The sequence below is a fragment of the Rhinoderma darwinii genome, chromosome 3, assembly GCF_050947455.1.
Source record: "Rhinoderma darwinii isolate aRhiDar2 chromosome 3, aRhiDar2.hap1, whole genome shotgun sequence".
Lineage (NCBI taxonomy): Eukaryota > Metazoa > Chordata > Amphibia > Anura > Rhinodermatidae > Rhinoderma > Rhinoderma darwinii.
The window spans coordinates 208935523-208962165 of NC_134689.1; the positions used below are offsets into that span (position 1 = coordinate 208935523).

Below are 26643 nucleotides of genomic sequence, written 5' to 3' on the forward strand. Positions count from 1 at the left end.
CAAAATAAGAAAGTTATGGCTCTTGAAACACAATGATGAAAAAAACTAAAAAGAAAAGCTGCGTACTTCGGTCCAAAATATACAGCTTCCTTAGGGGTTAAATTTAATACATTATCCTCTGTATTATTATGACACAGGCTGTCCTGGGGTCCTTTCTAGGTCCCCAGTGGTAACCATATGAGGGTACCCCCAGGGTAACAGTCTCCATTATATAGGGATGCTGGAACAGTTGAGAGCGTTCAGTTGGCTGTTCCTGTGTCTCCAATAGACTTGGCACATCCAACTCCCCGTCTTTTAATACTTAGGATATGTTCACACGCAGAGTCAAAAACGTCTCAAAATACGGAGCTGTTTTCAAGAGAAAACAGCTCCTGATTTTCAGACGTTTTTTGTCTCACTCGCGATTTTCGCTGCGTTTTTTTACGGCCGTTTTTGGAGCTTTTTTCACTAGAGTCTATGGAAAATTGCTCCAAAAACGTCCCAAGAAGTGACCTGTACTTATTTTTCGTGGCAGTTTTTTTATGCGTAAAAAAAGCAGCGAAAAACGCTCCGTCAGAACAGAACGCCGTTTTCCCATTGAAATCAATGGGCAGATGTCTGGTTCCATTTACAGCCCGAAAAACGGGCCAAAATATGCCATGTGAACATACCCTTACAAACGCAACCACAAAAAGTACAAAGATGGCCTCAAAGCAATCTGTATTCTACCAAGTGCCTGCAGTAATGCATTGTTCATAGCAGTGACAAAGTTTATTTTTCTGATGAATCTTAGGGTATGTTCAGACGGGCTATTTTCTGGCCGTAAACGCCCGGAAAAATCGGAAGCAGAACGCCTCCAAACAACTGCCCATTGATTTCAAATGGGAAAAATGGCGTCCTGTTCCGAAAGGCCGTTTTTTTACGCGGCCGTTTTTCAAAACGACCGCGGAAAAAAACGGCTGCGAAAAAGTGCAGGTCACTTCTTGGGACGGTTTTGGAGCCGTTTTTCATAGACTATTGAAAACAGCTCCAAAAACGGCAAGAAAAAAAAGCCACCAAAAACGCGAGTGGCTACAAAAAAGTCTGAAAATCAGGAGCTGTTTTCCCTTGAAAACAGCTCCGTATTTTCAGAAGTTTTTTGCTAAGCGTGTGAACATACCCTAAAAGGTATAAAAGATCGTAACAGGTGCCATTGATTTTCAGGTGTTTTTTTCTGGATAAAATGCTGTTGCAGTCTAAGGCCCTATTCACACAGAGTTTTTATCGGAATTCCTTCAGGAATTTGGAGGCAGATTTTAAACTGCCTGCACGTATTTTTGCAGGGCGTTTTTTTGTCCGCGGCCATTGAACCTAATGCAAGGATCGCTTGCAAAAACTGTAGTGAAAAATGTTTCGAAACGAGAGGCGTGCCGCCTTTACCCCCGTGAGTGGCCAAAAGCCACCTGGGAAGAAACTGCCTCCCATTGAAATCAATGGGTGGGGGCGATTTCGGACGTTTATTTGTCTCTGATTCAGAAGCAGTTTCCGCGTCAAAAAACTGTGTGAACTGACCCTAATGTTTTATGCACACAGCAGTATTACAGCTGGGTACATGAGCTGTGTATTAACAGCCAAGGTCAGGATCCATTCCATGAGAATAAACATGCAGCTCATTCACTGTAACTAAGAAACATATGTACAGTTTCCCACAAGCTGATTTGATAATTCTACAGACTATCCCTATTGACTTTATTTTAAAGGCTACGTACACCTTTAAAAACAATTTTTTTTATTTTTTTTGTAAAACAGTGTGTTTGGTGATACTTTATAATTACTTGTTTATTTAAAAAAAATAATTCAGATACAGCAGCTTTGTATCCTGGTTACAAAAGCAGCTGTATCTAGCATTAAAACGTGTATCCATCAGGTCAAAGGGTATTGACGGACTCAGTGTCAGCGGGTCCTGAAGGATCCAGCTGCTATCGATTACATCTAAGTTCATAACTTAGATGTGATTGATAAGAAGTGGATCCTGCGTGTCCGAGACACGCAGGACCTGCTGACACTGAACAAGTCAGTGCCGCGGACCTGGCAAATTCAGGACTCCGCACTGGATATAGCTGCTCTGCACACAGGATACAAAGCAGCTGTATCTCAAAAACTAAAAATAACTTCATAAAAAGTAATTACAAAGTTGCACCAAACACAGTGTTTTATTTGAAGACTATATATTTTTTCTAAGGTGTACGTAGCTTTAAATGTGACCCTCTCTAGGTTTATTTGCTTAGAGAACATCTGCTCTTCCAACTTGTGTGAGAAGCGGGCCATCTTGCTCTGTTTCCAGGATGTGCTCTAACTAGCAGCTCAGAAACCTTTAACACACAAACACTGCATGGACTCCATCCTGGTCAACAGCCATCATTTGTTTAGTATTCGGAAATCTCTTGTGGCAGATGAAACAAGTCAAACACAGCGTGTGATCTGTCACTGCCCTTTACTCCGGTTTCTTTAATCTTACTCGGGGACCTGCAGGGGGCACAACTCTCACAGAACATAAAACAAGACTGAGTCGTGGTTCTTCACATGGAGATTTCAGAAAATTATTCTACAAAATTCAGACTTGATATTAATGCCACTGTGTTAAAGGTTGACAACGGAATTTCAGCAAATCCAATCTTCACGATAATTTTACTGCAACTTGCCACGGTTTTGTGATGCGGCCAATAATCGAATCTCAAAACCAATTTTTTTACCATGTTGCACACTACCGTGATGTGTGAGCACAGCCTTATAGTCCATACCTAGGGACCATTCTTGGAGTGGTGGTTCTTCAACTGCAATGGAGCGCACAAAACAAGCTACAATATGGTTCATGGATTCAGAACAAAATCACAGACAGGAATATTTTTTTTACTGTCTAACACCCCAGTGAATTATCATTTTATTCACAAATATGGACCTACACTCCTAGAGCTAAAGATCCCTAATGCAACCAATGTTTACTCAGAACATGTACATATCATAGATTTCAGCTACATTATTTTAACTATTGATTCATCCGTTTTTATATGTAAAGAGGAAACTTCAAGAATAAGGTTTTTTTTGTTTTTTTTATATAAAGCCCAAGTCGTGCTTTCACTCAACCAAGTGCATAAAAAGTGCAGGGGTGCGACACAAAAAGCGCACAAGGATGTGGTCTATCGCAGCACTTCTCTTAAAGGAGAGAGGCCCCGCTTAACCATTCCCCGACTCTCCAAAAAGTAGGCCTAGAGGATCGATGACACCCCCCCCCCCCCTTTGCCGAAGCTTAGGGAGACCCAACAACACTCCACGCTTCTACCTGGGCTGCCACCCGTGTGTCCACCTTGGAGCCTGCATCTGGTTTGTACCTCCCCTCCAAAGTAGGGAGGCCGGGTTGCAGGGAAAATGGAACCAGAAGGCCGCACATTTTCCCCCTAAACCTTGGAAGGGTCCCAATAGGGTGCCACATCCAAAAATCCTGTGACAAACACACAGTGAAAAAACAAAATTAAATAAATGAATGTCCGCTGTGATACAGCCTGGACATCTGCCAGGTATAAAAATTTCCTCATCTCCCAGCCAGATGGCCGGGAGAAAAAAAAGGTGTGTGCTCAGATAGTGTGAAAGACAAGTGCGTGCAAATGTGCCTTCACGCTGCGGGATCCTACCCCCAGTGAGTTAGGGCACGCCAGGGTCACCAGCCCTGGGGCACATAGTAACTCGGGCTTCCAAACTACCCGACCTCATAACCTCGATCTGGTGGTTGCCTGGTCACTTACAAATGGTACCTTTAAACCAAATGCGTACACTAGAGCAATGACCGTTGTGGTTCCCTGCCCTCACCTCAGCGTTCTGTCATCCCCCAACGATGGCGGCTCTACCACCGGTCGATTACTAATCTCAGCTTGAGCAAGTACTACACTTGATCTTGGCCAAGATTAGTTTGCTGTTGAACATGTAACATACGATCACTGTATCTAAACCTTTTTATGTATTCAAGCTAAGTGTACAACAAATATTACATTAACAATACAATTACAGCGCAAATACTTATAAAAGATTTTAAAAAAATACCTTTACAGACTGCAGAACGCTGCTCCCATTCTCGGTTTCTATTTGGCAATTGTCACACTCAATTTTTTTAATGCTCACACTGCCATAGCCCATGGTTTTGATGTTCACATCTACAATACAAATAAAAAAAATTACAATTTAAAAGACTTCTCTGGAATTTTTCTTCAATTACCCTCTTATTGATGATGACACGGCTGCGGTGGGGATAATCTCTCTCACATACATACATATATATATATACACACACACACACACACACACACACACTATATGGAAAGTATTGTGACACACCTCTTAACCCCTTCCCCCTGCTTGCATTCTGGGCCCTAACGACCAAGCCATTTTTTACGTTTTTCCATCATCACATATTTTTTCGTCTACATAGCTGTATAAGGTCTTGTTTTTTGCGGGACACGTTGTACTTTTTAATAGCACCATTTTAAGGTACATATAAATTTATTCATTAACTTTTTTTGGGGGGGGGGGGGCGGGGATAGAAGAAAACCTGAAATTTCGCCACTTTTTTTTTTGCGTCCTAAATCTACGTCGTTTACCGTGTGGTATAAATAACACAATAACTTTATTCAACGGGTTGTTACGATTGCAAAGCTACCAAATTTGTATGTTTTACTACTTACACAGTAAAAACACTTTTTCAAAATTATTTGGTTTTGTGTCTCCATATTTGAAGAGCCATAACGTTTTTATTTTTTCGCCGATGCGGTTGTATGAGCGCTTTTATTTTTTTCGAGACGAATTGTAGTTTTTATTGGTACCATTTTGGAGTAGATGCAACTTTTTTATCACTTTTTATCACATTCTTTTTAAGTCAGAATTAACAGAAAACAGCAATTTTTCCATGGTTTTTTATTTTATTTTTTACGGCGCTCACCGTGCGGGTTAAATAATGTAACAGCTTTATAGTCGGGGTCGTTATGGAAGCGGCGATACCAAATACGTGTAACCTTTTTTGCTTTATTGTTTTTTTTTAATAGTAAAGCAGTTTGTAAGGGGAAAAAGTGGGTTTTTCAGTTTATTTTTTTTCACATTTATTTTTATTAACTTTATTCAACTTTTTTACTAGTCCCACTAGGGGACTTTAATATGCGATCATCCGATCGCTTTTATAATACACTGCAATACTTTTGTATTGCAGTGTATTACTGCCTGTCTGTTTAAAACGGACAGGCATCTGCTAGGTCATGCCTCTGGCACGACCTAGCAGGCATTCGCTACAGGCAGACCTGGGGGCCTTTATTAGGCCCCCGGCTGCCATCGGAGACACAGACACTCGGCGAGCTCCCTCCCTCCCTCTCTCCAAAACCACTCAGATGCTGCGCCAGCTATTGAGCACCGCATCTGAGGGGTTAAACGGGTGAGATCGATACGAATATTGATCTTACACGTTCAAGCAGGGACGCCCCCAGCTGCTGAGAGCAGGGAGATTTAAAGTCTCCCTGCTCTGTTTATTCTGATGCAGCGCATCAGAATAAAGCCCACTAATGACCGCCGTGAAAAGGCTTATTGGCGGTCATTAAGGGGATAATCACTGGAGGTTTGTTGTTTGCAATAGTCCTAATACCACAGGTTTATAAAATCCAGCACCTAGCCATGCAGTCGCCTTTACAAAGATTTGTAAAAAAATGGGTTGCTCTAAAGAGATCACTGAATTAGGCCTGATTTACACGAGCGTGTGCGTTTTGTGCGCGCAAAAGGCACTTGACAGCTCCGTGTGTCATCCGTGTATGATGCGCGGCTGCGTGATTTTCGCGTAGCCGCCATCATAGAGATGAGGCTAGTCGACGCCCGTCACTGTCCAAGGTGCTGAAAGAGCTAACTGATCGGCAGTAACTCTTTCAGCACCCTCGACAGTGAATGCCGATCACAATATACACCAACCTGTGAATAAAAAAAGACGTTCAAACTTACCATGAACTGCCTGCTTCCTCCAGTCCGGTCTCCCGGCCATTGCCTTGGTGACGCGTCCCTCTCTTGTCATCCGGCCCCACCTCCCAGGATGACACGGCAGTCCATGAGACCGCTGCAGCCTGTGATTGGCTGCAGCCTGTGCTTGGCTGCAGCCTGTGCTTGGCTGCAGCTGTCACTTGGACTGAAATGTCATCCCGGGAGGTCGGACTGGAGGAAGGAGCCGGGACTTATCGGTAAGTCCGAACTTCTGTTTTTTTTTTACACGTATATGTATATTGTGATCGAAAGTCACTGTCCATGGTGCTGAAACAGTTTAAGTCTTTCAGCACCGTGGGCAGTGACTGTCTCCTGACGTCGCGTACCCGAACATTTTTTGCCGGGTTCGGTCAAAACGAGTTCGGCCGAACCCGGTGAAGTTCGGTGCGCTCATCTCTAATTTGACACTCCGTTTTTGATGTTTGTAAACAGAAAAGCACGTGGTGCTTTTCTGTTTACATTCATCCTTTTGACAGCTCTTGCGCGAATCACGCAGTTCGCACGGAAGTGCTTCCGTGCGGCATGCGTGGTTTTCACGCACCCATTGACTTCAATGGGTGCGTGGATGCGCGAAAAACGCACGATTATAGAACATGTCGTGAGTTTTACGCAACGCACTCACGCTGCGCAAAATTCACGCATCGTCTAAACTGCCCCATAGAGTAATATAGGTGCGTACGACACGCGTGAAAAGCATGCGCGTATATTACGCTCGTGTAAATGAGGCCTTAGAGTGTGGTACTGTAATAAGATGTCAGTGTTACAAGTCAGTTCAGGAGAATGTTACCTGCCTGACTGCATTGTGACAACTGTAAAGTTTGGGGGAGGAGGAATAATGCTATGGGGATGTATTTCAGGGGTTGGCCTAGGCCTCCTAGTTCCAGTGAAGGGAAATCTTAATGCTTCAGCATACCCAGACATTTTGGACAACTGTATGCTTCCAACAGTTTGGGGAAGGCCCTTTTCTGTTCCAGCATGACGGTGTCCCAGACCACAAAGCAAGGTCCATAAAAGCATGGTTGGGTGAGTTTGGTGTGGAAGAACTTGACTGGCCCGCACAGAGCCCTAATCTCAATCCCATCCATGGACGTAAAAGTAAAGTAGAAGTAAGATTGCGAACCAGACCCCCCCTCATCCAATATTAGTGTCTGACCTCACAAATGCTCTTCTGGGTGGATGGCCAAACATTCCCACAGACACTCCAAAATCTTTCAGAAAGCCTTCCCAGAAGATTATATATATATATATATATATATATATATATATATATATATATATATATATATATATATATATATATATATATATATATATAATCTTCTGGGAAGGCTTTCTGAAAGATTTTGGAGTGTCTGTGGGAATGTTTGGCCATCCACCCAGAAGAGCATTTGTGAGGTCGGTCAGACACACACACACACACACACACCACACACCCCAAATGGGGCTATTCACACGGCCGATCTTTTGACTTCATGGTTCATGCCCTATTTTTGGCCGCTCTTCCGGCCGCACGGCTGCCATGGAAGTCTATGGGGCCGTGTAAAGAACGGCTGTCACTCGGATGTGATCTGAGTGACGGCCGAGTTTTCTGCCGCTCGCTCTCTTCTCCTCCTCCTCACAGTGCGACATGAATGTGAGGAGGGTATTTCTTTGCTCCTTGTAGGAGCGGAGTCGCCACTGCTGTGGCCAGGGAATCCGCTCCAGGAGAAGTCCCTAACTTCACTGTCTATATATGGACAGTCACATCAGGCATCTCTCCTGGCGCGGTCCCCTACTCCTGAAACGGAATCCCCGGCGCTGTGACCGGTGTTTCCGCTCCAGGAGAAGTCCCTGACTTCACTGTCCATATATGGACAGTGACGTCAGGCACTTCTGAAGCAGAATCCCCCGCGATGTGGCTGGTGTTTCTTCTCTAGGAGAAGTCCCTGACTTCACAGTCCATATATGGACATCGAAATCAGGGACTTCTCCTGGAACGGTGCCGCTATCTACAGAAAGGTAGGGGGTGTGCCATCTGAAGGGGGTGCTATGTTAAAGGGTGATGCGTGTCACCACGGACAAAAGGGGTGGCTGTGTGGCACCACCGACAGGGGGGGCTGCGTGGCATTATCCACAAAGGGAAGAGAGTGACAAAAAGTTTACAAATTAAATTCATCCGTTTATAAAACTGGCAGGGAAAAACACAGATGCAAAACGGCTCAAAATGTAGGCGTTAAAAACGGAAACACGCCCCGGAACGGAAACTGATGCAAAACGTCCGAGAAAAAAACTGACCAAAACGGCTGTTTTTATCGTCCGACACTCAGACCCTGTCGTGTGCAATCAGAAGCTGGGGAGGGAGATAAGAAAATGCTCTAAGCCTGGGGCATATCGGCATTGCCATTCTGTGGGAGTCAAGAAGTTCTGGTAAAGAACAAAAGTATTTTTTGGGGGTGCTGGGCGGTAGGCCTAAAGACCAATAGCAAGTGAGGCTAAGGCTGCATGCAAACATTGCGTAATTTGGTGCAGAAAATCTGCATCAAAACTGCAGATAAACGCAGGTAATTCTGCAGGTAAAATCCGCACTTAATGGTGCATATTTTAAAATTTTGATGCGGAAACAGGTACGCATATAATGTGTTTTTTTTAAATCTAAACTTGTCAGATACAATTCTGAGATGGAAATGCAAGATAATTGAAGTGCTGTGGATTTTGTAATAGGCACTACAGGTCAATTTATAAAACGTGTCGAGGAGATTACTTTGTAAATCATTTACTTTGCTTGTACTGTATTATACTGCGGATTTGCCGAAGGAAAATCTGCGCTGCAAATCTGCACGTAATACACGTTGGGTTGCTGTGGATCGGCCACGTCTACCAGAGCAAAAGACTAATGTTCGCCGCCGCCACCACATGCCCTCGTCTTATGGAATTCTTCCAGTCGTAGCAGTTCAGAGATGAGGCGTGGCCGTACAAGCAACGATCGCAGTAACGAATAAACATTTAAATCTTTAGCAAACGGCTGGTGTACAACACTCTAAATCATCATTCATCGCTCGATCACGAAGGAATATCTCCCCGTCTAATAGGACCCTAAGAGAGGGTGATTTCTACATCCAACACATTTTTTTAGTATTCAGATTGTTATCTGTCACAATTATAGACAAACACAATCTAACTAAACTGATAACACGCAAACTGTTGTGCTGTTCATGTATTTTATTGAGCACATTGTGTAAACATCCACAGTGCAGGAAAAAAGTAAATGAACCCTTGAATTGAATAACCTGTAGGTCCTCCTACAGCAGCAATCCCCTCCACCAAACGTTTCCTGTAGCTGCAAAGAAGATTTGCACAACGTTGAGGAGGAGGTTGGACCAGTCTTCCCTGCAAATGTGTTTCAGTTCATCAATATTTCTGGGATGCCTTGTGTACAGCCGTCTTCAGGTCATGCCAAAGCACCTCAATAGGGTTAAGGTCAGGACCTGATATTTTTTTCCCAACCATTCTTTAGTTGATTTACTTGTGTGCTTTGGGTCGTTGTCTTGTTGCATCGACCAACGGCTCTCAACTTGTGGTCATGGACTGCTATCTTTTCATTTTCCTGTAGAATGTTTTGATACACCTTTGAATTTAGGATACAGTCACATGCGTCAGATTTTGTTGCAGAAAGTTCCATTCATCTGAATAAAACTTGCAGACACCTATGTACCCTATTACCCTATGTACCCTAAGAACCCTATTCAGACAAATGGAACGGATTTTCAGTATCAGAAATTTCTGCAACAAAATCTGCCACGTGTGACTGCACCCTAAGGCCCCATGCACACGACCGTAGCCATGTGCACGGCCGTGATTTTCGGGTCAGCCGGCAGTGGACTGTCACCCGCAAGCAAATCACGGACAATGCACGTGGCCACGTGCATTATTTTCAATAAGCCCGGACCGCAGAATACGGCCGTAAAGAGACATGTCCGTTCTTTCTGCAGTCCAGGCTCCCGGGCCATGCACGGACCGTAAAAACTACGGTCGTGTGCATGGACCCATAGAAATGAATGGGGCCGCAATCCTCCCGTGGATTTTCGGGGGAATTGCGGCCACAAAAGCACGTTCGTGTGCATGGGGCCTAAGGCCACATTCACGAGCGTGAATCACGTCCATGTGCTGTGCGTTGAAACGTACATGACTTGTCCGCTGCATGAAACTCACTGCATGTCCTATATTGGTGCGTTATCACGCACCTATGTGCCCATTGAAGTCAATGGGTGCGTCAAAACCACACACCGCACACGGATGCACATGCGTGTGCGGTGCGTGATTAGCACATCAATTCAGCTGAAAATAATAATTAAATATTTTTTTTTTAAATCGATGTGCTTTTCGAGTACTTGAATAACGCATGCCCCTCGCAAAGCACACTGATGCTTCACACGGACCCGATTCACGCACGTGAATCAGATACGCTCGTGTAAATGAGGACTTAGGCCCTGTTCACACAGTTTTTCTTGCCGGCAGGAAAATCTGCCTCAAAATTCCTTCAGGCAAAAAATGCTTTCTCGGACTCCCACTGATTTCAATGGGAGGTCAGAGGCAGAACCGCAGCAAGAAAGAGCATGAAATGAATGGGAGTCGGTTTTGGCAGCTTTTTTCCGCCGATTCCGACGCGGTTTCCATGCTAAAATCAGCGTAAAAAAAACAAACTGTGTGAACTGGGCCTTATTGTTCCTTCAATGATCGCAAGGCGTCCAGGCCCTCAAGCAGCAATGCAACCCCAAACCATGATGCTCCCTCAGCCAGGCCTCACAGTTGGGAAGAGATTTTGGTGTACAGTGTTTTTTGTCTCCAAACATAGCGTTATGCATTTGTGATAAAATAGTTCCACTTTTGTCTGATCTGTCCATAGAACACTTTCCCAGAAGCATTGTGGAACAGCCTTGTGGTCTCAGCAAACTTGAGACGGGTTGAAATAGACAGCATCGTCATCCTTTATTGCGTCCTTCCATGAACACCATTTTTGTTCAGTATTTTTCTAATAGTGTACACTACAGATTTATGCAGTTTGTAGCTATTTCAGTAGGTCTTTTTCTATTAGGCTTGGGTTCTTTCTCACCTCTTTCAGGATTGCCTGTTGTGCTCTTAGGGCTTATTCAGACTAACGAAATATCGTCCGTGTGACAACTGTTGTTTTAACAGCCGTCACACCGTTGCATGTATTTCAATTGGGCTGTTCCCATGGCCATTGTTTTAATAGACCGTGTGAAGGGCCCGTGAAAAAAATAGGATGTCCTATTTTTGTCCGTTTTCACGCATCCCAGAATAGACTCAAGTCTGAGGGATTCGTGAAAACTGGTACCACACGGGTGCAACTCGAACGTGAAAAACAGCTGTTTTTCACGTTCGAGTTTACACTCACTCATCTGAATAAAGCCTTAGGCTATGTTCACACGCTAAAGTAAATACAGCTGTAAAATACAGAGCGGTTTTCAAGGGAAAATAGCCTCTGATTTTCAGCCATTTTTAACACCTTCCCGACCGCCCACTGTCTTTTGACGGCAGGCGGTGCAGGTGTTTCGTCTACAGAGACGTCTTTTGGCGTCGCTGTAGATCAGGCTGATGAGCGCTCGTGTGAGCACTCATTCTCTAAGCAGGAGCTGTAACTAACAGCTCCTGATCTTAGAGCAGCCTCCTGAATACAGCTGGGGTCGGCAAACATTCGGACCCCAGCTGTTTAACCCTTTAATTGCCGCGGTCCGTGACTGCGGCATGATCAAAGGGAATTCCCCTCTTTTAATCGCATCACCGGGATTCCGGTGATGCAATTAAACACTGGGGAATCCCTCCGCAGTCAGCCCTGGGGACCTACAAAGGACCCCAGGGCTATCTGTTCCGTTTGCCTGCTGTTCGGGCACGCTATGTGCTGCCCAATCAGCAGCCTGTGTCATAGGTGACAGTGTAATGCATTAGCGTACAGGAGCATGCCTAATACATTACAAGTAAAAAATAAAGTTATAAATAAAGTTATCCCATAATGGGATTAAAAAAAAAGTAACAAAAAAATATATAAAACAAGAAAAGTCCCAAAAAAAGTCATTATTTTCCATAAAATACATTTTATTGCCCCTACACTAAATAAAAACAAAAAACCTACACATATTAGGTATCTACACGACCGTAATAACCTGAACAATTAATCTAATGGGTTATTTAGCGTGAACGGGATAAAAAACAAACAAGAAAAACTATGCCGAGAATCTTTTTTCCTATATGCATGCCGTAAAATACTATTTCTCTCGCATAAAACAAGGCCTCATACAGCCATGTCAATGAAAAAATAAAAAAGCTGAGAGGCAAAACCAGACAAATTTAGCTAGTCATTAACCCCTTCCCGCTCCTGGACGTACTATTATGTCATGGTAGCTGTATAGTTTGTGCTCCATGACCTAATAGTACGTCACGGGAGTAACGGCCATTTCGGCCGTCTTCCCGACACATGCAGGAGCTGTGACAACGTCAGGACCCACTATGCTTGCTGTCAGTGAGTAGCTGACAGCTCTAATACACTGCATTACGCATGTAGTGCAGTGTATTAGAATAGCGATCAGAGCCTCCTGCCCTCAAGTCCCCTAGTGGGACAAAGTAAAAAAAATAAAAAAAGTTGTGTAAAAATAAGAAAATAAAAGTTTTAAAAGTAAAAATCCCCCTTTTTCCCTTATCAGTTCTTTATTATTAATAAAAATAGATAAACAAATAAACTATACATAATTGGTATCGCCGCGTCCATAACGGCCTGAACTACAAAATTATTTCATTATATATCCCGCACGGTGAACGCCATAAAAGAAAACAATAAACCGTCCCAGAATCACAATTTTTTTGTCACTTCACCTCCCAAAAAATGGAATAAATAAAAAAAAAAAAAGATAAAAAAGTCGCACAAAATAAGTCCTCGCACGGCTTTCTTGATGGAAAAATATAAACGTTATGGCACTTAGAATAAGGTAACACAAAAAGTAAATGATTTTTTACAAAACGTATTTTATTGTGCAAACGCCATAAGACATAGAAAAAACTATAAACATCTGGTATCGCCGTAATCGTATCGCCCCGCAGAATAAAGTGAATATGTCATTTATAGCGCACGGTGAACGCTGTAAAAAAAATAGAATAAAAAAACAATAGTAGAATTACTGTTTTTTAGACACCACGCCACCTAAAAATAGAATAAAAACTGATCAAAAAGCTGCATGCACCCCAAGAAAACTACAGTGAATCTCTCAAGGTCTCTAGTTTCCAAAATAGGGTCACTTTTGGGGGGGTTTCCACTGTTTTGCCACCACAAGACCTCTTCAAACCGGACATGGTGCCTAATAAAAAGGAGGGCTCAAAATCCACTAGGTGCTCCTTTGCTTCGGAGGCCGGTGCTTCAGTCCATTACCGCCCGAGGGCCACATGTGGGATATTTCTCTAAACTGCAGAATCTAGGTAATAAGTATTGAGTTGCGGTTCTCTGGTAAAACCTTCTGTTTTACAGAAAAAAAAATGGAATAAAAGGGATTTTCTGACAAAATAAATATGTAAATTTCACCTCTACTTTGCCCTAAATTCCTGTGAAACACCTAAAGGGTTAATAAACTTTCTAAATGCTGTTGTGAATACTTTGAGGGGTCTAGTTTCTAAAATGGGGTGTTTCATAGCGGTGTCTAATATATTGGCCCCTCAAAGCAACTTCAGAACTGTACTGGAACCTAAAAAAAATAAATGAGGCAATACTTCGCTTCTTACATTATACTGATAATGAGCCGTGCCCACCCCGAGATGACCCCAGTTTTGACCGTTTGTATAAACGGAGACCCCTATTAGACCGTTTCAGTGCCCGGTTTTCCCAAGCATACACCCCCAAGAAGTGTATTTCTATTGATGAGTCCTTGGTGCATTTTAAAGGGAGGCTTCAATTCCGCGAGTACCTGCCGGGTAAGAAGGCAAGGTATGGCGTGAAGATGTATGAGCTGTGCGAGAGTGCATCAGGGTATACCTACAGGTTTAGGATATATGAAGGAAAGGACACCAGTGCTCAGCCCCCAGAATGCCCCCAGAATGCCCCCCCTTACTGGGAATTAATGCAAAAATTGTGTGGGATTTGGTGCACCCACTGCTGGACCAGGGTTACCACCTCTACCTGGATAATTTTTATACCAGCGTCCCACTCTTCAACTGCATCACTCCCAGAAGTCCTGCAGCATGCGGCACTGCTAGAAGAAATCTGAGAGACATCCCTAAGACTCTGCAGGGCAAAGCTCAGAAGGGGTGAGAGCAGGGCACATTCTAGCAGCAACATATTGTGTGTCAAGTACAAGGACAAGAGAGATGTCACACCAGTACCCATGAACCTGTACGAGGTACCAGTACAGAGACCCCCAAACCAGACTGCATCCTGGACTACAATAGGTACATGGGAGGGATGGACTTGTCAGATCAAATCCTGAAGCCCTACAGCGCCATGCGGTGTGATATAAGAAGCTGGCCGGGCACATCATACAGATGGCTTTGTACAATGCGTACGTGCTACGTCGATGTGCAGGCCAGACGGGAACTTTCCTGGAATTTCAAGAGGTGATTATCAAGAACCTAATCTTTAGGGTCCAAGAAGGGGGGGCACCCAGTACTTCTGGAAGCGAGGCCACACACATCGCACCATTGCAACACTCAAAAGGAAAAAGTCAAAAGAGGTGCAAAGTCTGCTATAAGAGGGGGATAAGGAAGGACACCAGCTGTTTTTTGGCGTGGTGTCCGACGCGTTTTCCACGTCAAAAAACTGTGTGAACAGGGCCATAAAGTGGAAGTGCAAACACTATAGAACTTACATCAATCCCATATTTAGTACAAAAGTTCATAACATTAAAGTGCATGTGCAACAATCTAAGGGAAACCCATAACCATAAGGGTATGTTCACACAAAGGTTTTTTTCAGGCGGAAAAATCAGCTCCGTTTTTTTTTTAAGTGGCTTTGCACCACAAGCGTTTTTTGACACTTTTTTTTTTAGCTATCTCTTCAACAGAAAGATGGAATAACCGCGAGTGTTTTTTTGCCGATAACAAAATAACGCATTTATTTCCGTGTCCCATCGAGGTCAATGGGGTTTTTGAGGCGGAAAACGCCTCAAGATAGGGCATGTCGCTTCTTTTTACCGCAAGCGTTACGCCTCCACCTCCCATTGAAATCAAAGGGAGTCAATTTTGCAGTTTTTTGCGGCAAAAATAACAGTGTGAAAAGGGCCTAACACTACTACAATACTATAATAATACAACACTACTATAAGAATACTACATTACTATAATAACAGTACTAACGTGCACGGACCTAAGTTAGTCAATGGGGCCGTTCAGACTGTCCGTGATTTCCGTATGTCCGCTGCATAAAACTCACGACATGTCCTATATTTGTGCGTTTTTCGCACATCACGCACCCATTGAAGTCAATGGGTGCGTGAAAACCATGCACGGCACACGGACGCACTTCCATGTGCCACGAGTGATGCGCGCTACAGTAGTCAAAACTATGGATGAAAACAGAAAAGCACCACATGCTTTTCTGTTTACAAACATAAAAACAGAGTGTCATAATGATGGCGGCGGTGCGAAAATTACGCAGCCACCCATCATATGCTGCTGACACACGGAGCTTTTATGGACCTTTTGTGCGCGCAAAACGCACACGCTCGTATAAATCCGGCCTAAGGCCCTGTTCACAGAGAACTTTTTGCAGATAGGGCATGTCGCTTCTTTTTCCCCCCCAAGACTGTTTTTCCGCTCACGGGAAAAAAACGCATCCGCCTCCCATTGAAATGAATGGGAGGCATTTTCTGCCATTTTTGGGCACATTTTCGGATGGGGTTTCCGCATAAAAAAAACAACAAAAAAACATGTGAACAGGGCCTTATACTACATTACTATAAGGGTATAGTCACACGCTAGACTAAAAACGTCTGAAAATAACACACACACACACACACACACACACACACTAACTTTATTCAGCGGGTTATTACTATTGCAAAGATACCAAATTTGTATAGATTTTGTATGTTTTACTACTTTTACACAGTAAAAACGCTTTTTTTTCAAAATTATCTGTTCTTGCGTCTCCATATTTGAAGAGTCATAACTATTTTATTGTTCCGCCGATGCAGTTGTATGAGGGCTTTTTTTTTGCGAGACGATTTGTAGTTTTTATTGGTACCATTTGAGAGTAGATGCGACTTTTTGATCACTTTTTATCAAATTTTTTTAAGTCAGGATTAACAGAAAACAAGCAATTTTTCCATTGTTTTTTATTTTATACAGCGTTCACCGTGCGGGTTAAATAATGTAACAGCTTTATAGTCGGGTCGTTACGGACGCGGCGATACCAAATATGTGTAACTTTTTTGCTTTATTGTGTTTTTTTAATAGTAAAGCATTTTGTAGGGGGAAAAAGGGGGTTTGTCATTTTTTTTTTATTAACTTTATTCAACTTTTTTTTTTTTACTAGTCCCACTAGGGGACTTTCATATGCGATCAGCCGATCGCTTTTATAATACACTGCAATACTTTTGTATTGCAGTGTATTACTGCCTGTCCGTTTAAAACGGACAGGCATCTGCTAGGTCATGCCTCCGGCATGACCTAGCAGGCATTCATTACAGGCAGACATGGGGGCCTTTATTAGTACCCCGGCTGCCGTTGGAGACACAGACACTCGGCGATCTTATCGCCGGGTGTCAGTGGGATGAGAGGGAGCTCCCTCCCTCTCTCCAAAACCACTCAGATGCGGTGCACGCTATTGAGCACCGCATCTGAGGGGTTAAACGGGTGAGATCGATACTTATATCGATCTCACCCGGTCGAGCAGGGACGCCCCAGCCCTCAGCTGCCTCTGGCAGCGGAGAGCAGGGAGATTTGACGGCTCCCTGCTCTGTTTACTTTATTCTAATGCAGCGCCGTGGAATAGCGGCGCTGTAGAATAAAGCCCATTAATGACCGCCGTGAGAAGGCTAATCGGCGGTCATTAAGGGGTTAATGTATTTATACTTTTACTTCTCTATGGGGGCTGCCATTTTTTTTTCCATCTCTGTATGTGTCGATTAATGACACATACAGAGATGGAATACGGCAGCACAATGCACGGCAGCCTTCCATTGCTTCTGCTCTCTGGCTCTGTACTGCGCAGACACAGGTCAGAGTCACACAGCAGAGCAGCTGTTTGCAGGGAGATAGCAGGCGCCATTATGAAGACCAGCTTCACTACAGGTAAGGTGTGTGTCTCTGTCTGTCCCTCTCTCTCACAGATCCCCGCTCTCGTGACCCCCGGCGGGCCCCCCACCCGACAGGCCGCCCCCATCCTGTCGCTAGATGTATTCTCAGTGTGGACGGTGTACAGAGCTAAGCTTGTCAGATGTAGTAGAGCGGAGTGTGTGTGTGTGTGTGTGTGTGTGTGTGTGTGTGTAGCAGTGCGGAGTGTGAGATGTATTCTCAGTGTGGACAGTGGGCGGAGCTAAACTTGTCAGATAGAGCGGAGTGTGTTTGTGTCTGTGTAGTAGAGCTGAGTGTGTGTGTGTATGTATGTATGTAGCAGTGCTGAGTGTGAGATGTATTCTCACACTCAGCACTGCTACATACATACACACACTCAGCTCTACTACACAGGTGTAGTAGGGCTGAATGTGTGTGTCTATGTATGTAGCAGTGCTGAGTGTGAGATGTCTGAGTGTGAGATGTCTGAGTGTGAGATGTCTGAGTGTGAGATGTCTGAGTGTGAGATGTCTGAGTGTGAGATGTCTGAGTGTGAGATGTCTGAGTGTGAGATGTCTGAGTGTGAGAGGTATCCGTCAGCAGGAGGTCGGGGGAGGAGACTGTCAGCAGCAGATGGTTACTCCTATCTTGCTGACAATCTCCTCGATCATCCCCACCCAATCTTGCAAACAGTATCCTCCAGCGTCACCACCCAATCCTGCTGACACTCTGCTCCAGCATCACCATACAATCCTGCTGACAGTGATACTGGAGGAGACTGTCAGCAGGATTGTATGGCGACCCTGGAGGAGACTGTCAGCAGGATGGAGGGATAAAGACATTTAGCAGGAGAGGCATGTAAAATGCGCAAAAAATATGTGTCAAATACACGCCGTGTGAACCTGTCAACTGAAAAGTCATTCACTTCACTTTCATCATTCTAAGGCTGGATTCACACGAGCGTGTGCGTTTTGCGCGTGCAAAAGGTCCATAACAGCTCTGTGTGCCATCACCATATGATGTGCGGCTACGTGATTTTCGCGCATCCGCCATCATTATGACACTCTGTTTTTATGTTAGTAAACAGAAAAGCACGTGGTGCTTTTCTGTTTTCATTCATAGTTTTTACTGCTGTTGCGCGAATCACGCGCGTCACACGGAAGTGCTTCCGTGTGCTGCGCGGGATTTTCACGCACCCATTGACTTCAAAATGTGTGATGCGTGAAAAACGCACAAATATAGGACATGTCGTGTGTTTTACGCAGCGGACACACGCTGCGTGAAAATCACGGACTGTCTGAACGGCCCCATTGACTAACATAGGTCAGTGCGAGGCGCGTGAAAATCACGCGCGTATTATACGTTCATCTGAATAAGCCCTAAGGTTATGTTCACACACAGTGTTTTCAGCCGTTTTTCGGGCCTAAACATCCCGAAAAACGCCTGAAAAATCGGAAGCAGAACGCCTACAAACATCTGCCCATTGGTTTCAATCGGAAATACGGCGTTCTGTTCCGACAGGGCGTTTTTTTAACGCGGCCATTTTCCAAAACCAGCACGTAAAAAAACGCCCGCCAAAAAGAAGTGCATGTCACTTCTTGGGACGTTTTTGTAGCAGTTTTTCATTGACTCAACAGAAAAACAGCTCCAAAAACGGCCGTAAAAAATACAGCCAAAAACGCGAGTTTGATTGAAAAATGGCTTTAAATCAGGAGCTGTTTTCCCTTTGTTTAGTAAGCGTGTGAACATACCCTTAGCCTTTTGGTGTGTCCTATAACTTCTGCCGCCTGCAGAATCACACCCAAAATGACAGCCGGACACTGCTTAGCAACTTGAAGACACCTTTTCTTGGCTAGTAGGAGGGGGGGGGGGGGGGGTGAGTGACTGACATTTCATACGACAGTCTTAATAGGAAACAAACTGAAGTAAGATGTGACAACCGGCACTCTGAAAGCCAGAACTTTTTCATTTTTCCGTCGACGAAGCCGTATGACAGCTTGTTTTTTGCGGTACTCGTCGTATTTTTTATTGGAACCATTTTGGGGTACATATACATATAACTTATTTCCTTTTTTGTTAGGGGGTAGTATAAAACCAGCAATTCTGCCATTTTTTGGGGGGTTTTGCTTTTATGGCATTCACTGTGTGGTATAAATGACACGTTAACTTTATTCTGCGGGTACATACGATACCAAATTTGTATAGTTTTTATGTTTTACAACTTTTACATAATAAAAGCATTGAATAAAGAATAAAAAAAATGATGTTTTTGTGTCACTATATTCTAAGAGCCATTATTTTTTTAATTTTTCCATTGATGGAGCTGTGTGAGGGCTTTTTTGCGGGATGAGTTGACGAATTGGTATTATTTTGTGGCGCATACAACTTTTTGTTTGCTTTATATTCCGTTTTTTGGGAGGCGGGATGAAAAAAAAACAAAAAACAATTTTAGCACTATTTATACGTTTCACAGTGCGGGTAAGACAAAGTGATCATTTTGTAGTTCGGGGCATTCTGGACGCAGCCATGCCAATAACGTGTTTTTTTATTCTGAACTTTTTTTGACAATCATTTTTTATTTGGAAAGTGTTGTTTTTTTTTGTCTTTTTTCATATCTAAGTGTAGCTAAACGTTTGACAAACTTCTGACATGTCATAGTGACGTCAGAAGTTTGGATTGGTGGGGGTACGAGCACTGAGACCCCCAATCGCTAGAACGCTGCAGCTTTTTCCGGAAAGCCGACGTATCGGAGAACGGGCTCATAGACTTTCTATCGAGTCCGTACACTGATACATTTATTCCTGGAAAAAGCTGAGCAGACACGAAGCGGCTGAGCGCTCACACGAGCGCTTCAGCTGCTTGGTTCTAGTGATTGGTGGGGGTCTCAGTGCTCGGACCCCACCAATCCAAACTTCTGACATGTGACATGTCATAGTGACAAGTTTGTCAAACGTTTAGCTACACTTCAAACATTCCCTTTTTCTTTAGTCCCACTAGGGGACTAGACTATGCCATCTTCTGATCGCTGGTATAATACACTGCAATACTTCTGAATCAGGCCCGATTTAATAATTGTCCCAAGATGGAAGACTTGGGGCCATTATAAGGCCCCAGCTGCCACAGTAACCCATCGGCACCCTTCCTCTGTCAAACAGATGCTGCGGTAGCTATTGACCGCATCATCTAAGCGGTTAAACGGCCGTTAGAGTGAGTTGTGGTGACGTACATGGATATTTATGTCATATAGCGGGAAATGTGTAGTTCCTCTGATGTCAATGTAAAGAATAGGGTAGTCAATAGGAAAGATCGACTCCCGCTTTAAAAGACTTGGCTGAACCCTATATGATATGGTCACTATAGGAATGAGCACCATGCAGAACTACATTTCCCCTGCCGGAAAAGTGAGGCCCCTGCAGCCTCCCCCAGCAATAACCAGTGATCAGCCGATTGTCTGGGATGTTTTTTTTTTAACCCCTTCCCAACATTTGACGTATGGTTACGTCATAGCCGGGTACGGGGAAGTATGGAACAGGCTCACGGAGTGAAACCGCTCCATACAATGCGGGTGTCGGCTGTATGTTACAGCCAACACTTCAAAAGTAGCGACCGCGGCATTTAAATAGTTAGAAAGAGGGCCCTAACGAAGGCCCCAGGTCAACCATCTTTTTGCTCCTACGAGGCAGGGCTTAATAGGAGACTGTCAGAAAGACGATATACTGCAATACATTGGTATTGCAGTATATTGTGCAGGCGATCCAACGATCCCTGGTTGAAGTCCCCTTGGGGGGACTAATAAAAAATAAAAAAAAATAAAAAAAGTACAAATTTGTAAAATACAGTTGTTGTTTTTTTATGTCCAAAAAAATAAAATTAGAAATGAAAAGTTAAAAAAAAACAAAAAACCTTTTCCCATTTTCCCCCTAGAGCATAGTAAAAAATAAACAAACATAATTGGTATAACCACATCCGTAAAAGTCTGAACTATTACAATATATCATTATTTAACCCGCACGGTCTACGCCGTAAAAAAAAAAAAAAAAAAATTTAACACGGCAGAATCCCTATTTTTGGTCACCTCATCTCCCAAAAAAATGGAATAAAAAGTGATCAAATCACCACATGTCCCCCAAAATGTCATTAAAAACTACAGCTTATCCCACAAACAATAAGCCCTCATACCACTTAATCGATGGAAAAATAAAAATAAAAAGTTACGGCTCTCAGAATTTGGTGACACAAAATAAATTAAATTTTGTACTTCGTTTTTTTACTTGTAAAAGCAGTAAAATATAGAAAAAACTATATATATTTGGTATCGCCGTAATCGTATTGACCCGCAGAATAAAGTTAACATGTTGTTTTAATTGCACAGTGAATTCCGTAAAAATGAGGCGTTAAAAACAATGGAGGAATCGCTGTTTTTTGCATTTTCTACCCCAGATACATTTTCCCCGTTTCCTAGTACATTATATGGCAAAATAAATGATGCTACGAAAAACGACAACACGTCCCGCAAAAATCAAGCCCTCATAGGACTATAGCGACGGAAAAATAAAAAAAAGTTATAGCTTTTGGAAGGCGGAGGAAAAAACGAAAATGAAAATCTGAAAGTTGTTTACGACGGGAAGGGGTTAAGACAGGGTTCTCCGAAACAACATAAACACAAGTCTATTGACCATATTGCTCTATATAATTCCCGGAGCACTGATCTTCGTGACTGAAGTTTCGGGCCAGGGGGTGTTATTATTGGTTTACATACATCTCGTCCATACATTACTTGTACATCTTGGAGATCGGCCATGGAGCTATACATACATTCCTATACAAAGCATAAACAATCCGCACCCAAATGGCCACGGTCATCGGATCACCGCTGGAAAAGCTTCAACCAGGAAGTGTAATAATCCACAGAGGGTCCCGCACCCCTGCGACCCCTCATTACATGACTGAGAACCCCAATAACGTCCACCAGACACAGGCCATTACATACCGAAGCGTACAGGAGTGATGACCTCCACACACGTCCGGCGGTCTATGTCCTGAGAACTGATCAGCACCTGCTTGCTTTCCTCGTCGTACTTCACGTCAATGTTGTCCAGGTCCAGTCCACGGTGCACATTGCGGTCCACCCCGCTCACCATGACGAACACCCGGTCAGCGTTCGGATAGGTTAGCGGGTCCTGGGGTCTTACACGCACGTTACACGGCAGCTTTACCCTCAGGCTGCTCAGCGGGTGCACGATGAGAGTCCACTGCTTGAGGGGCTTATTCCGGGACTCAGCTGCCCAGCTACCCCAGTGCCGACAAGCTACTCTCCGTGTGCCTGCCGCCAGAGACCACCATAAGCGGCCGCGACATACGAGGGAGACCATCATTGCCCTAAACCGGCCATGCATACACCTCTCAGTGTTCTCTGCGCACCCACCACCCTGCTGATGGGAAATGTAGTTAAAAACGCAGTTCTATAGATGGCCTCTAGTGCTAAGCAAACTATAACTCCCAGAATCCCTAGCTCCAGATGTTGGACGTTCTTTGGTAGTCTATATTTACTTGCTGTTGCGCCCACTGCGCATGACAGAATTACACACCTTCAGGGCATATTCACACCTATAAAAATAAGTGTCTGGAAATTACCAGGGAAAACAGACTCTGATTTTAAGGTGTTTTTAAAGCTGAATATGGAGCTTTTTTTTTTTTATTTGAAGCTTATTTTTAGCAGTTTTTTGTATGCTCACACGGCTTATTTTCAGACTTATTTTGGAGCGCTCCAAAATACACTCAAAATAAGGGTATGTTCACACGGCTTATTTACGGACGTAATTCGGGCGTTTTACGCGTGGAATTACGCCCGAAAATACGGCTTGAAAGCGTTGACAAACATCTGCCCATTGAAAGCAATGGGCTGACGTTTGTCTGTTCACACGAGGTGTATATTTACGCGTCGCTGTAAAAAGACGGCGCGTAAATAGACGCCCGCGCCAAAGAAGTGTCATGTCACTTCTTCAGACGTAAATGGAGCAGTTTTCCATGGACTCCATGGAAAACCAGCTCCAGTTACGTCCGTAATGGACGCGGCGTTCAAGCGCCTGCACATGCCGTTACGGCTGAAATGACGGGGCTGTTTTCTCCTGAAAACAGCCCCGTAATTTCAGCCGTAACGGACGTGCACGTGTGAACATACCCTAAGGGTATGTTCACACGATGAGAGGCTTTTACGTCTGAAAAGACAGACTGTTTTCAGGAGAAAACAGCTGCCTCGTTTCAGACGTAAAAGTTCCTCCTCGCATTATGCGAGGCGTCTTTGACGCTCGTAAATCTTGAGCTGCTCGTCATTGACTTCAATGAAGAACGGCTCAAATTACGTTGCAAAGAAGTGTCCTGCACTTCTTTGCCGAGGCAGTCATTTTACGCGTCGTCGTTTGACAGCTGTCAAACGACGACGCGTAAATGACAGGTCGGCACAGTACGTCGGCAAACCCATTCAAAAGGGGCCAGCAGCTTGTTGTGAGCGCCATGATACCAGACTATTGCTGGGAGAGATAAGCGACTTCACATGTACCTGGCAGCCACTTATCTCTTTCCTTCAAAGACATCATTTACAAGCTCGCAGTAAATCAAGGAACATTGTCTAAACTTTTATAAACTAGAGAAAAGGAAAGGAGCTTAGAAGCCATATATTAAAATATTACTTTATTGACACATAATAACATAGACACAAAAATTGCTTAAAAAGGTACAAAATGGACATGAGGACACTGTTACAATTCCAGTGGAAAACACGTTATGAACAGACTACTCGTATAGAATGGGAAGAAGTACCAAATTCAATTATACATAGCTATGAGGTACATGGGTGGATGGAAGTAGGAAGCACTAAATATCATAGCAAAAAGTCGGTAATAGTTAATACTAGTATGGATAAGATAGTGTGCTAGTATATAAATCGTTACAAACAACAGATACAACCACCCCTTCCCTCCAATAGTAGTAAAGTCTTACCCATTAAGTAGTTGGTGGAGAAGTCTGACAGCCGTGCATAGGACCCCAACGCGCGTTTCGCAATGAGCTTTCTCAAGGGGCTTGTGGTGTCAATAAAGCTGCTGCTTTAAATAGTGTAAGCAGCAGCTGACATGAATGTTTGTTAATGCCAGGAGTTTTCACAGCGCACGCATTCTGCCGAAACCGGAAGTGTGGTAAGCCCCACTTCCAGCCCCCAGCGCCGTAGCGCACATCCAGGATCCCCGACGCGTACAGGGATCCCAGACATGCGCAGTGCGCTGAAGGGGGCGGGAACGGGGCCAGGCACATGCCGGCAAAGCACACAGAAGACGTGCGCTCCTCATTGGACAAAGAACAGACATGGGGAATACAGGTAGATAAAAGTGCAGAACACAGACAATAGCCCGTAATATATACCAACGCCTATCATTATCCTTATGTTTTAAAATTAGTTTAGACAATCTTCTGGAAAAGTTGCTATGTTACTCAAATATACAAACACAAAGAGAATCAATATTGCTGTATAGCATAATAAAATACAAGAATATGTATGTGTGTTAAAGAAATAAATGAACCAAAAAGCAATAGTTCATAAAAAACTGAATTTTGCACCATTTCTCTAGAGTCCCTACCGCCAATATGGTTTTAATTGTATTTTAATTGTGTCTTTTTATTATGGTACATAGGTGTTTGATGCATTACCTTTTGATATCCTCCTCGTGATATGAATTGGAACAGTCGTATTGGAATCGTCATGGAAGATACACAGAGATATTTAACTAGAATATGTTCATCTACCAATGACCCAAAATTATGTTTCCTCATTGTAAATTATTAATTGTTTAATGATATATATTTATTGCTTTTATCTTATATTTTTGTAACTATCTTATACACACATTTGTATGATTATGGTATATAATTCTTGGATAAAAATATTACTTTGTTATTATATATATATATATATATATATTCATATATATTTTCCACGGCCTGATAATTTATGCACTTTTTTCTTCTTTATTTTGATATTTTTATTGGGAGATTTATTCTTCCTCGTATCCAATCCTGCAAGTTTATACAGCGGTATTGGTCATAACATTATTTTTATTTTTTATTTTACTTTATTATTTGTTCACATTTTGGTTTTATTTTATTATTTTTTATGAACTATTGCTTTTTGGTTCATTTATTTCTTTAACACACATACATATTCTTGTATTTTATTATGCTATACAGCAATATTGATTCTCTTTGTGTTTGTATATTTGAGTAACATAGCAACTTTTCCAGAAGATTGTCTAAACTAATTTTAAAACATGAGGATAATGATAGGCGTTGGTATATATTACGGGCTATTGTCTGTGTTCTGCACTTTTATCTACCTGTATTCCCCATGTCTGTTCTTTGTCCAATGAGGAGCGCACGTCTTCTGTGTGCTTTGCCGGCATGTGCCTGGCCCCGTTCCCGCCCCCTTCAGCGCACTGCGCATGTCTGTGATCCCTGTACGCGTCGGGGATCCTGGATGTGCGCTACGGCGCTGGGGGCTGGAAGTGGGGCTTACCACACTTCCGGTTTCGGCAGAATGCGTGCGCTGTGAAAACTCCTGGCATTAACAAACATTCATGTCAGCTGCTGCTTACACTATTTAAAGCAGCAGCTTTATTGACACCACAAGCCCCTTGAGAAAGCTCATTGCGAAACGCGCGTTGGGGTCCTATGCACGGCTGTCAGACTTCTCCACCAACTACTTAATGGGTAAGACTTTACTACTATTGGAGGGAAGGGGTGGTTGTATCTGTTGTTTGTAACGATTTATATACTAGCACTCTATCTTATCCATACTAGTATTAACTATTACCGACTTTTTGCTATGATATTTAGTGCTTCCTACTTCCATCCACCCATGTACCTCATAGCTATGTATAATTGAATTTGGTACTTCTTCCCATTCTATACGAGTAGTCTGTTCATAACGTGTTTTCCACTGGAATTGTAACAGTGTCCTCATGTCCATTTTGTACCTTTTTAAGCAATTTTTGTGTCTATGTTATTATGTGTCAATAAAGTAATATTTTAATATATGGCTTCTAAGCTCCTTTCCTTTTCTCTAGTTTATAAAAGTTTAGACAATGTTCCTTGATTTACTGTGAGCTTGTAAATGATGTCTTTGAAGGAAGGAGATAAGTGGCTGCCAGGTACATGTGAAGTCGCTTATCTCTCCCAGCAATAGTCTGGTATCATGGCGCTCACAACAAGCTGCTGGTCCCTTTTGAATGGGTTTGTCGACGTACTGTGCCGACCTGTCATTTACGCGTCGTCGTTTGACAGCTGTCAAACGACGACGCGTAAAATGACTGCCTCGGCAAAGAAGTGCAG

General features: G+C 43.3%; 1 protein-coding gene across 1 annotated transcript in view; it reads right to left on the minus strand.

Moving 5' to 3' along the window:
• FAM185A (family with sequence similarity 185 member A) overlaps positions 1 to 22803 on the minus strand; it is a 94166-nt gene extending 71363 nt beyond the window's left edge. The window contains exons 1-2 of the mRNA XM_075857329.1: positions 22256 to 22803; positions 4054 to 4163 (exon numbers count right to left, since the gene is read on the minus strand). Coding sequence (XP_075713444.1) covers positions 4054 to 4163; positions 22256 to 22661 — 516 coding nt within the window. The 5' untranslated portion in view covers positions 22662 to 22803. The remainder of the gene's footprint in view (positions 1 to 4053; positions 4164 to 22255) is intronic.
• Positions 22804 to 26643: the final 3840 nt, after the last annotated feature.